Here is a 12,594-nt window from a genome sequence, read left to right on the forward strand (position 1 = left end):
TGTGATCTTCCTGTAATGTGCTTTTGTATGTATTTTTGCTGTAAGAAGAGTTTGTTAACATGCTCTAAATGCAATGGGCATATTAGCTCCCTGCTAATTACAGGTGTTTTTCTACAGCCATCAAGAGCATCTAGAACTGCATATATAATGTGCAATCTTTTTATGAAGTATTTATACATATTGTATTCTAATATTTTTGTAATTGTTCAATTATTGATTGTAAATCCCCAGTCTGATATTGACATACACGCACTCGAGTCATAAACGACATATGTAATATATTTGTATCAAAACAAACTACAGATAATCTGGAACCATTGGCTGGGCTTCTGTTCTTTATTACCCAGTGCGAGAGAGAGTAAGGATCACATCTGTTACATACACACAGGTGTTTAGAGAGACGCAGATAGGTTAGTCCACTCTGTCTTCCGTAAACAAGCTCTGTAACATGGGAACACTAACCCTGTGTATCAATTTAGCCTATTTAAAAAAAAAAACACATCTCTCTCCGATATGAAAACCGTACCACAAGCGATGCATGTTCCCACCTACAGAAGAGTCCTGCGTCTAATGGAACTGTGAGAGTCCTGATCAAGGGCTAACAGGGTTGCATCGACTGCTGCTGTGGTGTAGGAAGGGGGGATTCCAATATGTAGATTACATCCTTTTCTATATTGAAACAACTAATACCCCCCCCCCCTCAAAAAAAATAGGTATGCTCTTTAATGATATATGTCTAATACCAGCCATAACTAATGTAATTGCATGTTGTTAAGCCTAAATGTGACTGTGTTTTAAAAAGCTACTCCCCTAAATGTGTAATGGTCCAGGCGGTTGCTATGCCGTCGACAGGTCTATAGCAGCAACGCTAAGGAACACAATGACGGCAGTGGTGCTCGCGCCTTGATCAAATATCGGCGGATTCCAAAAAAAACCCGTTATTTTCAAAACGCCATAACGACGGTTGCTAATAAACATGTCTTGTATCCGCAGGGCGAACGGTCAATTCCCGTGTATGAGCCCCGCTGTCAGGTAACGTCCATTTCTGACGCTATCTTGTTTACCGAAAAGGGATGTGATGAAGCTAGCTAGCTTAGCTATAAATATTTAGCTGCAGATGTGTTGTTTCTTTACGTTGCTCGGCAGTTGAGTTAGCTAACGCTAGCCAACCGTTTTGACGTTTGCTTGAAAACTACTGTTAGCTATCTCGCCATGTTTGACTAGGACATTGGATCGGCTAGATATTAAGCTAACTAATCGATTGATTGTAGCTAGACTAGTTAGCTGCTAGCGTCAATTGCCTAGGAATTCAATCAAAGTCGCACTGTGAGAATGTGCATTGCGGATAGATTCATCTACGTTGCACCTTTTTACTGTCTTTTTTCTTATTTACTGTAGATGCTGTGTTGCTATTTCTGCCTTTCGCAGGTTAGATGCTGTGTTGCTATTTCTGCCTTTCGCAGGTTAGATGCTGTGTTGCTATTTCTGCCTTTCGCAGGTTAGATGCTGTGTTGCTATTTCTGCCTTTCGCAGGTCTGAGTGCGGATTGCACATTTTGATCATACGAAAAAAGGTAGAAGGTGGAAAATTTAAATGACACAAACATCTAACCCTGCATCTTACCTATACACTATCCCCAAAACCCCATCCCACTACTTTAGCCCAAAACGACTCTACACCAGGCCGTTGTCCTTGGAGGATGGAAAACCTGCTCTCAACTTCCTGTAGATCTGCTGCACAAAACTCTCACACCCAAAACTCTCACACCCAAAAACTCTCACACCCAAATACTCTCACACCCAAAAACTCTCACACCCAAATACTCTCACACCCAAATACTCTCACACCCAAAAACTCTCACACCCAAATACTCTCACACCCAAATACTCTCACACCCAAATACTCTCACACCCAAATACTCTCACACCCAAAAATACTCTCACACCCAAAACTCTCACACCCAAAAACTCTCACACCCAAATACTCTCACACCCAAATACTCTCACACCCAAAACTCTCACACCCAAAACTCTCACACCCAAAAACTCTCACACCCAAAAACTCTCACACCCAAAACTCTCACACCCAAATACTCTCACACCCAAATACTCTCACACCCAAAACTCTCACACCCAAAAAAAACTCTCACACCCAAATACTCTCACACCCAAAAACTCTCACACCCAAAACTCTCACACCCAAAACTCTCACACCCAAAAACTCTCACACCCAAAACTCTCACACCCAAAAACTCTCACACCCAAAACTCTCACACCCAAAACTCTCACACCCAAAACTCTCACACCCAAAACTCTCACACCCAAAACTCTCACACCCAAAACTCTCACACCCAAAAACTCTCACACCCAAAACTCTCACACCCAAATACTCTCACACCCAAATACTCTCACACCCAAAACTCTCACACCCAAAAACTCTCACACCCAAATACTCTCACACCCAAAACTCTCACACCCAAAACTCTCACACCCAAAAACTCTCACACCCAAATACTCTCACACCCAAAAAAATACTCTCACACCCAAAAACTCTCACACCCAAAACTCTCACACCCAAAACTCTCACACCCAAAACTCTCACAACCAAAACTCTCACACCCAAAACTCTCACACCCAAAAACTCTCACACCCAAAACTCTCACACCCAAAACTCTCACACCCAAAAACTCTCACACCCAAAACTCTCACACCCAAAAACTCTCACACCCAAAACTCTCACACCCAAAACTCTCACACCCAAAACTCTCACACCCAAAAACTCTCACACCCAAAAACTCTCACACCCAAAACTCTCACACCCAAAACTCTCACACCCAAAACTCTCACACCCAAAAACTCTCACACCCAAAACTCTCACACCCCCAAAAAACTCTCACACCCAAAAACTCTCCCAAATACACCCAAAAACTCTCACACCCAAAACTCTCACACCCAAAACTCTCACACCCAAAAACTCTCACACCCAAAAACTCTCACACCCAAAACTCTCACACCCAAAACTCTCACACCCAAAACTCTCACACCCAAAACTCTCACACCCAAAAACTCTCACACCCAAATATTTATCTGCTGTTTCAACTATCACATCTTTCTTCTGTGATTTCTGCTCCATCCCTGCAGTTGGAGGCTCCCAGTCAAATCCTTCATCCTTGGGCTATCCTCTACTCTCCTTACCGCCTCAGCATATGAAAGTCTTCCCCACTCGAACTCTGGCAATCTCAACTTGTCTCTCGTACAGGGCACTTCAGACCCCCAGCTGCATGGGCGCCCCACAGTGTCCTCAACCCCAACTTCACACTCCCTGTTCCTAGGCCGTCATTGAAAATAAGAATTTGTTCTTAACTGACTTGCCTAGTTAAATAAAGGTAAAATAAAATAAATGCCCTCCTGTACACTTTCCACATTCTGGGATCTCCCTTCTACATACTGCTGCCACATATCCAAATCCTTGGCACCTAATCAACCGTATCAGGTTCGGAATAAACGCCCTCACCGAATAGCAAATATACCCTAGCCAGACCTTATTCGTTAGAAACTCCATATTGAAGCTCAGCAAGAAAGACCGTGTAGCCTCCATCTTACCATTTCCACCGGATTTGAGTCTCCCCAAACGGCAACCGACACACCACCAGAAATGTTATTTCTCATCTTATCCACCTCCACACTCAATGCCCCCCCAGTGATCACTTCTTTGATCTGCGCCCTACTCTGGACAACAAAGCACGTACGGGACCTGTGCACGCACCTAATCATATATGTGCACGCACCTAATCATAGAATTACATATAGAATCCTTATTCATTCAATAGGATCTCTGTGGGCCTAATCAAGAATTACATATAGAATCCTTATTCATTCAATAGGATCTCTGGGGGCCTAATCATAGAATTATATATAGAATCCTTATTCATTCAATAGGATCTCTGGGGGCCTAATCATAGAATTATATATAGAATCCTTATTCATTCAATAGGATCTCTGTAATCATAGTTATTTAGTAGTTTTGATGTCTTCACTATTATTCTACAATGTAGAAAATAGTAAAAAATAAATAAAAAACATGGAATGAGTAAGTGTGTCCAAACTTTTGACTGGTACTGTATGTATATATAGTATTCACTTGGGAACAGATTTCTTAAATTATAATCACTTGGAGCTGATTTCCTAGTGTTTTCACAGTCTATTATGTCCAACAATAAAACATCAAAGGTTTATATATATATATACAGTACCAGTCAAAAGTTTGGACAAACCTACTCACGCATAATAGAGACGTGATTGTATACAAATGTAAACATGGTTTGAAATGATGATTATTTTTGTTATTTTTACCCCAGTTTTTCTCCCCAATTGATAGTCTTGTCCCATCGCTGCAACTGCAGTACAGACTCGGGAGGGGCTAAGGTCAAGACTCCTCCAGAACCCCGCCAAGCCGCACGGCTTTTTTACACAATACACGTTTAACTGTGATGTTTTACGGGACCATACCGCCTTACTTTCACCCCAAACATGACACCAGTTGAGTCCCGAGACGCCTGACGCAGATCGCTTCCTGCCTCTGGGTGGAGGATAGACAAAAACATCTAAACAAATCCACTTCTCTAAACTTTGACAGATGTAACAGTTCTCAGTTTGTCCTTTACCCAACTTGAAACAACATTTTGGTCGGCCAAAAAGGATAGATCCACTTTTTCCAAAAAACACACTCCTACCATTCCAAAATCATTTCTGGTAGGATTTTCAGGGCAAACGTTGTAAATCTGTACCACCACACCTGCTGCCACAGGAAGGCCTTCATCCTGGCTCCATCTCATGATTCTCAAGAGAGCCAGCAGACCCATGGGATCCAACATCCTCAAAATGCTCAAGTGATAAACTAAATTTAGAAGTAATATTCCCTGGCTTGTATTCAGGCGATGAAGGTTTGTACTTAGAACCATTTTCCCCCACTTTCGAGTCATGACATTTCCTCTTTCTCGCCGTCGGACTGATAGCCTTTTGTCCAATTTCTGCTCCAAGGGCACTGGCTTCTATCTAATTGTATGGTTCATATGGTGGAGGTTTATTTGTATTTTGACAAATTGGCATCAATGGCACCTACTGTATCTACGTTATATTGTGTTTGTCTTTTTCAGCTGCTCCCGTCTGCGCCATGTCCAGTCACTGCTGTGGGAGGGGGAAGCCAGCCCTGATGGGATTCTTTGCTCTCTGGGTGAGTCCAGCTCTGTCTCAATACTGGAGTCACATTCATTCTTAGGAAGTTGGATTTGACAACATGACAATATATTAAACATTGCTTGAACGCAGTAAACTGTCTTGAGATATTATTATTTAGACACTTAGTATATCAAACATTAGGAACACCTTCCTAATATTGAGTTTCACCTCCCCCTTTGCTCTCAATTCGTCGGGACATGGACTCCTCGGTGTCAAGCGTTCCACAGGGATGCTGGCCCATGTTGACTCCAATGTTTCCATTTGGGTGCTGGACCATTCTTGATACACATGGGGAACTATTGAGCGTGAAAAACCCAGCAGCTTTGCAGTTCTTGACACAAACCGGTGTGCCTGGCATCTACTAACATACCCCGTTCATAGGCACTAAAATCTATGAATGGCACACATACACAATCCTGTGTCAATGCTTAAAAAACATGATTTAACCCGACTCCTTCCCTTCATCTACACTAATTGAAGTGGCTTTAACATGTGACATCAAGAAGGGATCATACAGTAGCTTTCTCCTGGTCAGTCTCTGTTGGAAAGAGCAGGTGTTCTTCATGTTTTGTACACTATTCCCTGTTTTATATAGATGGTGTTTTAGCTATGTTGTAGTCATATTAACTTCCCTGTTTTATATAGATGGTGTTTTAACTATGTTGTAGTCATATTAACTTCCCTGTTTTATATAGATGGTGTTTTAGCTATGTTGTAGTCATATTAACTTCCCTGTTTTATATAGATGGTGTTTTAGCTATGTTGTAGTCATATTAACTTCCCTGTTTTATACAGATGATGCTTCAGCTATGTTGTAGTCATTAACTTCCCTGTTTTATTTGATTTCAGCATGATTTGACATGTTAGTTCATATTGCAGGGATTGACAGCAGGTATAATGAGGGCTGCAGTGAGCTGGCCAACTACCTGTTCTACGGACTGTACCGGAAGAACCAGCTGAACCTGGAGCACATTCTGGAGGACTTCCCTGAGGAGGTGCTAGATGGTGAGGAGAAGGGGTTATGGGGTTTAGTATTTCAATAAGATCCCCCAAGGCAGCGGCTAATCTTCCTGTGGTCCAAATAGGAAGCAAAACACAACAAATAGAATCAATAATATACATCATACAATACGCAAATATATAAACATGTCTGTGTCTCCACAGTCCCCGTCATGCCGTAAGGTGTTCTTTAATCAGTTACCTGAGGTGGCAGAGAGTTCCATGTGATCAGTATATAGTCAGTAGTAGGGGTTATGGGGTTAAGATCAGTATATAGTCAGTAGTAGGGGTTAGGATCAGTATAGTTAGTAGTAGGGGTTATGGGGTTATGATCAGTATATAGTCAGTAGTAGGGGTTAGGATCAGTATAGTTAGTAGTAGGGGTTATGGGGTTATGATCAGTATATAGTCAGTAGTAGGGGTTATGATCAGTATATAGTCAGTAGTAGGGGTTATGATCAGTATATAGTCAGTAGTAGGGGTTATGATCAGTATAGTCAGTAGTAGGGGTTATGGGGTTATGATCAGTATATAGTCAGTAGTAGGGGTTATGATCAGTATATAGTCAGTAGTAGGGGTTATGGGGTTATGATCAGTATATAGTCAGTAGTAGGGGTTAAGATCAGTATAGTTAGTAGTAGGGGTTATGGGGTTATGATCAGTATATAGTCAGTAGTAGGGGTTATGGGGTTATGATCAGTATATAGTCAGTAGTAGGGGTTAGGATCAGTATAGTTAGTAGTAGGGGTTATGGGGTTATGATCAGTATATAGTCAGTAGTAGGGGTTAGGATCAGTATAGTTAGTAGTAGGGGTTATGGGGTTATGATCAGTATATAGTCAGTAGTAGGGTTATGATCAGTATATAGTCAGTAGTAGGGGTTATGATCAGTATATAGTCAGTAGTAGGGGTTATGATCAGTATAGTCAGTAGTAGGGGTTATGGGGTTATGATCAGTATATAGTCAGTAGTAGGGGTTATGATCAGTATATAGTCAGTAGTAGGGGTTATGGGGTTATGATCAGTATATAGTCAGTAGTAGGGGTTAAGATCAGTATAGTTAGTAGTAGGGGTTATGGGGTTATGATCAGTATATAGTCAGTAGTAGGGGTTATGGGGTTATGATCAGTATATAGTCAGTAGTAGGGGTTATGGGGTTTTAAGATCAGTATATGCATACTACTAATGCGGGTAGATTTAGGTATTCCTGTGTTAGAATATCAATTTCACCATCAGCAACATGGGGTTAGGATCAGTATAGTTAGTAGTAGGGGTTATGATCAGTATATAGTCAGTTATGGGGTTATGATCAGTATATAGTCAATAGTAGGGGTTAGGATCAGTATAGTTAGTAGTAGGGGTTATGGGGTTAGGATCAGTATAGTTAGTAGTAGGGGTTATGATCAGTATATAGTCAGTTATGGGGTTATGGGGTTAAGATCAGTATATAGTCAGTAGTAGGGGTTAGGATCAGTATATAGTCAGTAGTAGGGGTTATGGGGTTAGGATCAGTATAGTTAGTAGTAGGGGTTATGATCAGTATATAGTCAGTAGTAGGGGTTATGGGGTTAGGATTAGTATATAGTCAGTAGTAGGGGTTATGGGGTTAGGATCAGTATATGCATACTACTTCACACATGTTGGATGGTTCTCAACAAGCGCTCCTGGCTCCAGTGATTAATATTTCTAATGGTCTACATCCCGGATGGCACCCTATTCTCTATATAGTGCATATAGGTCTCTGGTTAACAGTAGTGCACTATACAGGGAATAGGGTGCTTTAGGGATGACAACGTATGTGTTCTAGTGTGTTGTTAATGCTGTCTTACTCTGTGTGTTGTTTTGGCTCGTTAACATTTAGACCCGTCTCTTGGTCTCTCTTCATCTCCAGATGTGATCGTGCTGATCAAGGCAGAGAGTGTCCACCTGTACTGTAACCCAATCAACTACAGTTACCTGCTGCCCTACGTCTCCCACTGGAGGAACCTCTCCATACACTGCATGAACCAAACAGAGGTTAGCTATTACTGCAACCACATAGACTGTCTTACCCAGGCAGAGGTTAGCTATTACTGTAACCACATAGACTGTCTTACCCAGGCAGAGGTTAGTTCACTACTATACCCACATAGACTGTCTTACCCAGGCAGAGGTTAGCTATTACTGTAACCACATAGACTGTCTTACCCAGGCAGAGGTTAGCTATTACTGTAATCACATAGACTGCCTTACCCAGGCAGAGGTTAGCTATTACTGTAACCACATAGACTGCCTTACCCAGGCAGAGGTTAGTTCACTACTATAACCACATAGACTGCCTTACCCAGGCAGAGGTTAGCTATTACTGTAACCACATAGACTGTCTTACCCAGGCAGAGGTTAGCTATTACTGTAACCACATAGACTGCCTTACCCAGGCAGAGGTTAGTTCACTACTATAACCACATAGACTGTCTTACCCAGGCAGAGGTTAGCTATTACTGTAAACACATAGACTGTCTTACCCAGGCAGAGGTTAGCTATTACTGTAATCACATAGACTGTCTTACCCAGGCAGAGGTTAGCTATTACTGTAATCACATAGACTGTCTTACCCAGGCAGAGGTTAGCTATTACTGTAATCACATAGACTGTCTTACCCAGGCAGAGGTTAGCTATTACTGTAACCACATAGACTGCCTTACCCAGGCAGAGGTTAGCTCTTACTGTAACCACATAGACTGTCTTACCCAGGCAGAGGTTAGTTCACTACTATACCCACATAGACTGTCTTACCCAGGCAGAGGTTAGCTATTACTGTAACCACATAGGCTGCCTTACCCAGGCAGAGGTTAGCTCTTACTGTAACCACATAGACTGTCTTACCCAGGCAGAGGTTAGTTCACTACTATAACCACATAGACTGCCTTACCCAGGCAGAGGTTAGCTCTTACTGTAACCACATAGACTGTCTTACCCAGGCAGAGGTTAGCTATTACTGTAACCACATAGACTGTCTTACCCAGGCAGAGGTTAGCTATTACTGTAACCACATAGACTGTCTTACCCAGGCAGAGGTTAGCTCTTACTGTAACCACATAGACTGTCTTACCCAGGCAGAGGTTAGTTCACTACTATAACCACATAGACTGCCTTACCCAGGCAGAGGTTAGCTCTTACTGTAACCACATAGACTGTCTTACCCAGGCAGAGGTTAGCTATTACTGTAACCACATAGACTGCCTTACCCAGGCAGAGGTTAGTTCACTACTATAACCACATAGACTGTCTTACCCAGGCAGAGGTTAGCTATTACTGTAAACACATAGACTGTCTTACCCAGGCAGAGGTTAGCTATTACTGTAATCACATAGACTGTCTTACCCAGGCAGAGGTTAGCTATTACTGTAACCACATAGACTGTCTTACCCAGGCAGAGGTTAGCTATTACTGTAACCACATAGACTGTCTTACCCAGGCAGAGGTTAGCTCTTACTGTAACCACATAGACTGTCTTACCCAGGCAGAGGTTAGCTATTACTGTAACCACATAGACTGCCTTACCCAGGCAGAGGTTAGTTCACTACTATAACCACATAGACTGTCTTACCCAGGCAGAGGTTAGCTATTACTGTAAACACATAGACTGTCTTACCCAGGCAGAGGTTAGCTATTACTGTAATCACATAGACTGTCTTACCCAGGCAGAGGTTAGCTATTACTGTAACCACATAGACTGCCTTACCCAGGCAGAGGTTAGTTCACTACTATAACCACACAGACTGTCTTACCCAGGCAGAGGTTAGCTATTACTGTAACCACATAGACTGTCTTACCCAGGCAGAGGTTAGTTCACTACTATAACCACATAGACTGCCTTACCCAGGCAGAGGTTAGCTATTACTGTAACCACATAGACTGTCTTACCCAGGCAGAGGTTAGCTATTACTGTAACCACATAGACTGTCTTACCCAGGCAGAGGTTAGTTCACTACTATACCCACATAGACTGCCTTACCCAGGCAGAGGTTAGCTATTACTGTAACCACATAGGCTGCCTTACCCAGGCAGAGGTTAGTTCACTACTATAACCACATAGACTGTCTTACCCAGGCAGAGGTTAGCTTACTACCATCACACTTGTAAGTTCTCATCCAAATGTTCAATTGATCAATAAATAAATAACAATATTTTTGTTTTAATTAGATTACTTAATTAATAGAAATGCATTTATATTTGTATCCTTAACCAAGCAGATACACTGGTATGTCTAAATTGAATGTTGATGTTAATTATATTCACTCCTGTTCTCAACCCTCCAACTCCTTCTTTGTTTCCCCCCTCATCTCCCCCTGCAGTATGAAGACGAGGAAGCAGCGGAGGAGTTTAAGATCTCCAGCTTTGTGAGCATGGTTCAAGACTGCAGCCGTATTGGAGTTCCTTACAGCACCCAGGGTACAGTATAGTTACAGAGATTACATTACATAGTACATGTTACATGTACAGTGCCTTTGGCAAGTATTCAGACCCCTTGACTTTTCCCACATTTTGTTACGTGTCGTGACTTTACTTTCATTAATCTGATGACTGTTATTTATTTAATCAACTATATTTGTTACCTGATTTAAATTAATCATGTAACAATTAACTCATTACGATTTGGGGCACCACGAGAGCGGTTGTTACCATCTCCCAAATTAAATTCTGAAGGTCTTTACCTATTACATCCATAAAACGGTCAACGTATTATTCATAACCTCATATCATATCATCATTCTGAACAGTCGTAACCTCCTGCATCTGCAAAAACCCCAGCCTTACTTATGATTCAGTACGGATTCAGTAAAGACCTAAGTTGCAGAATGGCGCCGGAGGAGATGGCTGCTGTTTTATGGGCTCCTAACCAATTGTGCTACTGTGTGTGTTTTTTAGTGTTATTTGTAACTTATTTTGTACATAATGTTTCCGCCACCGTCTGGAAGAAGAACTAGAAGAAGATTTTTTCTTTAACGAGTCGGAGCCGAAAGATTTACTTCAGACACCTGACAAGGCTCAAATCCCCGTCATTCGCATGAGAAAGAGACGGAGATATCGAGGACATAGGTCGGGGTGCCTTGTAAGGATCCGACGACGACTGGGTAATCTGCCTCTACCATCAGTCCTATTAGCCAACGTACAATCATTGGATAGCAAAATAGACAAGCTACGTTCATGAATATCCAACCAATGGGACATTAAAGACTATAATGTTTCACCGAGTCGTGGCAGAACGACGACATGGAGGATAGAACGACGACAGCTGGCGGGGTGTCACGTAGAGTAGGCCAGAAGGCTAAACTGGAAAACCCAACCCCTATCACGTAGAGTAGGCCAGAAGGCTATACTGGAAAACCTAACCTCTAGCACGTAGAGTAGGCCAGAAGGCTATACTGGAAAACCTAACCCCTATCACGTAGAGTAGGCCAGAAGGCTACACTGGAAAACCTAACCTCTATCACGTAGAGTAGTCCAGAAGGCTATACTGGAAAACCTAACCCCTATCACGTAGAGTAGGCCAGAAGGCTATACTGGAAAACCAAACCTCTATCACCTAGAGTAGGCCAGAAGGCTATACTGGAAAACTTAACCTCTATCACGTAGAGTAGTCCAGAAGGCTATACTGGAAAACCTAACCTCTATCACGTAGAGTAGGCCAGAAGGCTATACTGGAAAACCTAACCTCTATCACATAGAGTAGGCCAGAAGGCTATACTGGAAAACCTAACCTCTATCACATAGAGTAGTCCAGAAGGCTCTACTGGAAAACCTAACCTCTATCACGTAGAGTAGGCCAGAAGGCTCTACTGGAAAACCTAACCTCTATCACGTAGAGTAGGCCAGAAGGCTATACTGGAAAACCTGACCTCTATCACGTAGAGTAGGCCAGAAGGCTATACTGGAAAACCTAACCTCTATCACGTAGAGTAGGCCAGAAGGCTATACTGGAAAACCTAACCTCTATCTAAATAAAAAGATGGCGGAGCCGCCAAAGTTCTTCTGTGCTTCAGGGTGTTTAATTACAAAGTGATTCCTGAACAAAACAACAGTACTGACATCAAACATATACCTTATGGGACAGCTAAACACAATGCTGCCCCATCTACAGCTCAATCCAAAATGGCTCTCCATGAACTGAAAGAGAGGCTCCTTTTGTTGGGGAAGCCCCTCCCATTAGAACAATTAACACTAATTCATTATGCAATTACCTATTCAAACCTACATTTTCCATTCACTAAACGTACTAAAGTATATACATTGCAACTCGTTTTTTATGAAACAATATCCCAATGTAATTTTGGAAATGTTATATCACTACTGACATAGTGTCTTTCAATATGCC

General features: G+C 42.1%; 1 protein-coding gene across 2 annotated transcripts in view; it reads left to right on the forward strand.

The window, feature by feature from the left end:
- The first annotated feature begins 855 nt into the window (after window positions 1-855).
- The window catches only part of dnaaf9 (dynein axonemal assembly factor 9), a 94,030-nt gene continuing 82,291 nt past the window's right edge, over window positions 856-12,594 (forward strand). For both annotated transcript variants that reach the window (XM_042325046.1, XM_042325047.1), the window contains exons 1-5: window positions 856-1,032; window positions 5,156-5,232; window positions 6,117-6,242; window positions 8,128-8,252; window positions 10,574-10,670. In XM_042325046.1, the coding sequence (XP_042180980.1) occupies window positions 977-1,032; window positions 5,156-5,232; window positions 6,117-6,242; window positions 8,128-8,252; window positions 10,574-10,670 (481 nt within the window). In that variant the 5' untranslated portion in view covers window positions 856-976. The remainder of the gene's footprint in view (window positions 1,033-5,155; window positions 5,233-6,116; window positions 6,243-8,127; window positions 8,253-10,573; window positions 10,671-12,594) is intronic.

Source organism: Oncorhynchus tshawytscha, linkage group LG08, assembly GCF_018296145.1.
Source record: "Oncorhynchus tshawytscha isolate Ot180627B linkage group LG08, Otsh_v2.0, whole genome shotgun sequence".
Lineage (NCBI taxonomy): Eukaryota > Metazoa > Chordata > Actinopteri > Salmoniformes > Salmonidae > Oncorhynchus > Oncorhynchus tshawytscha.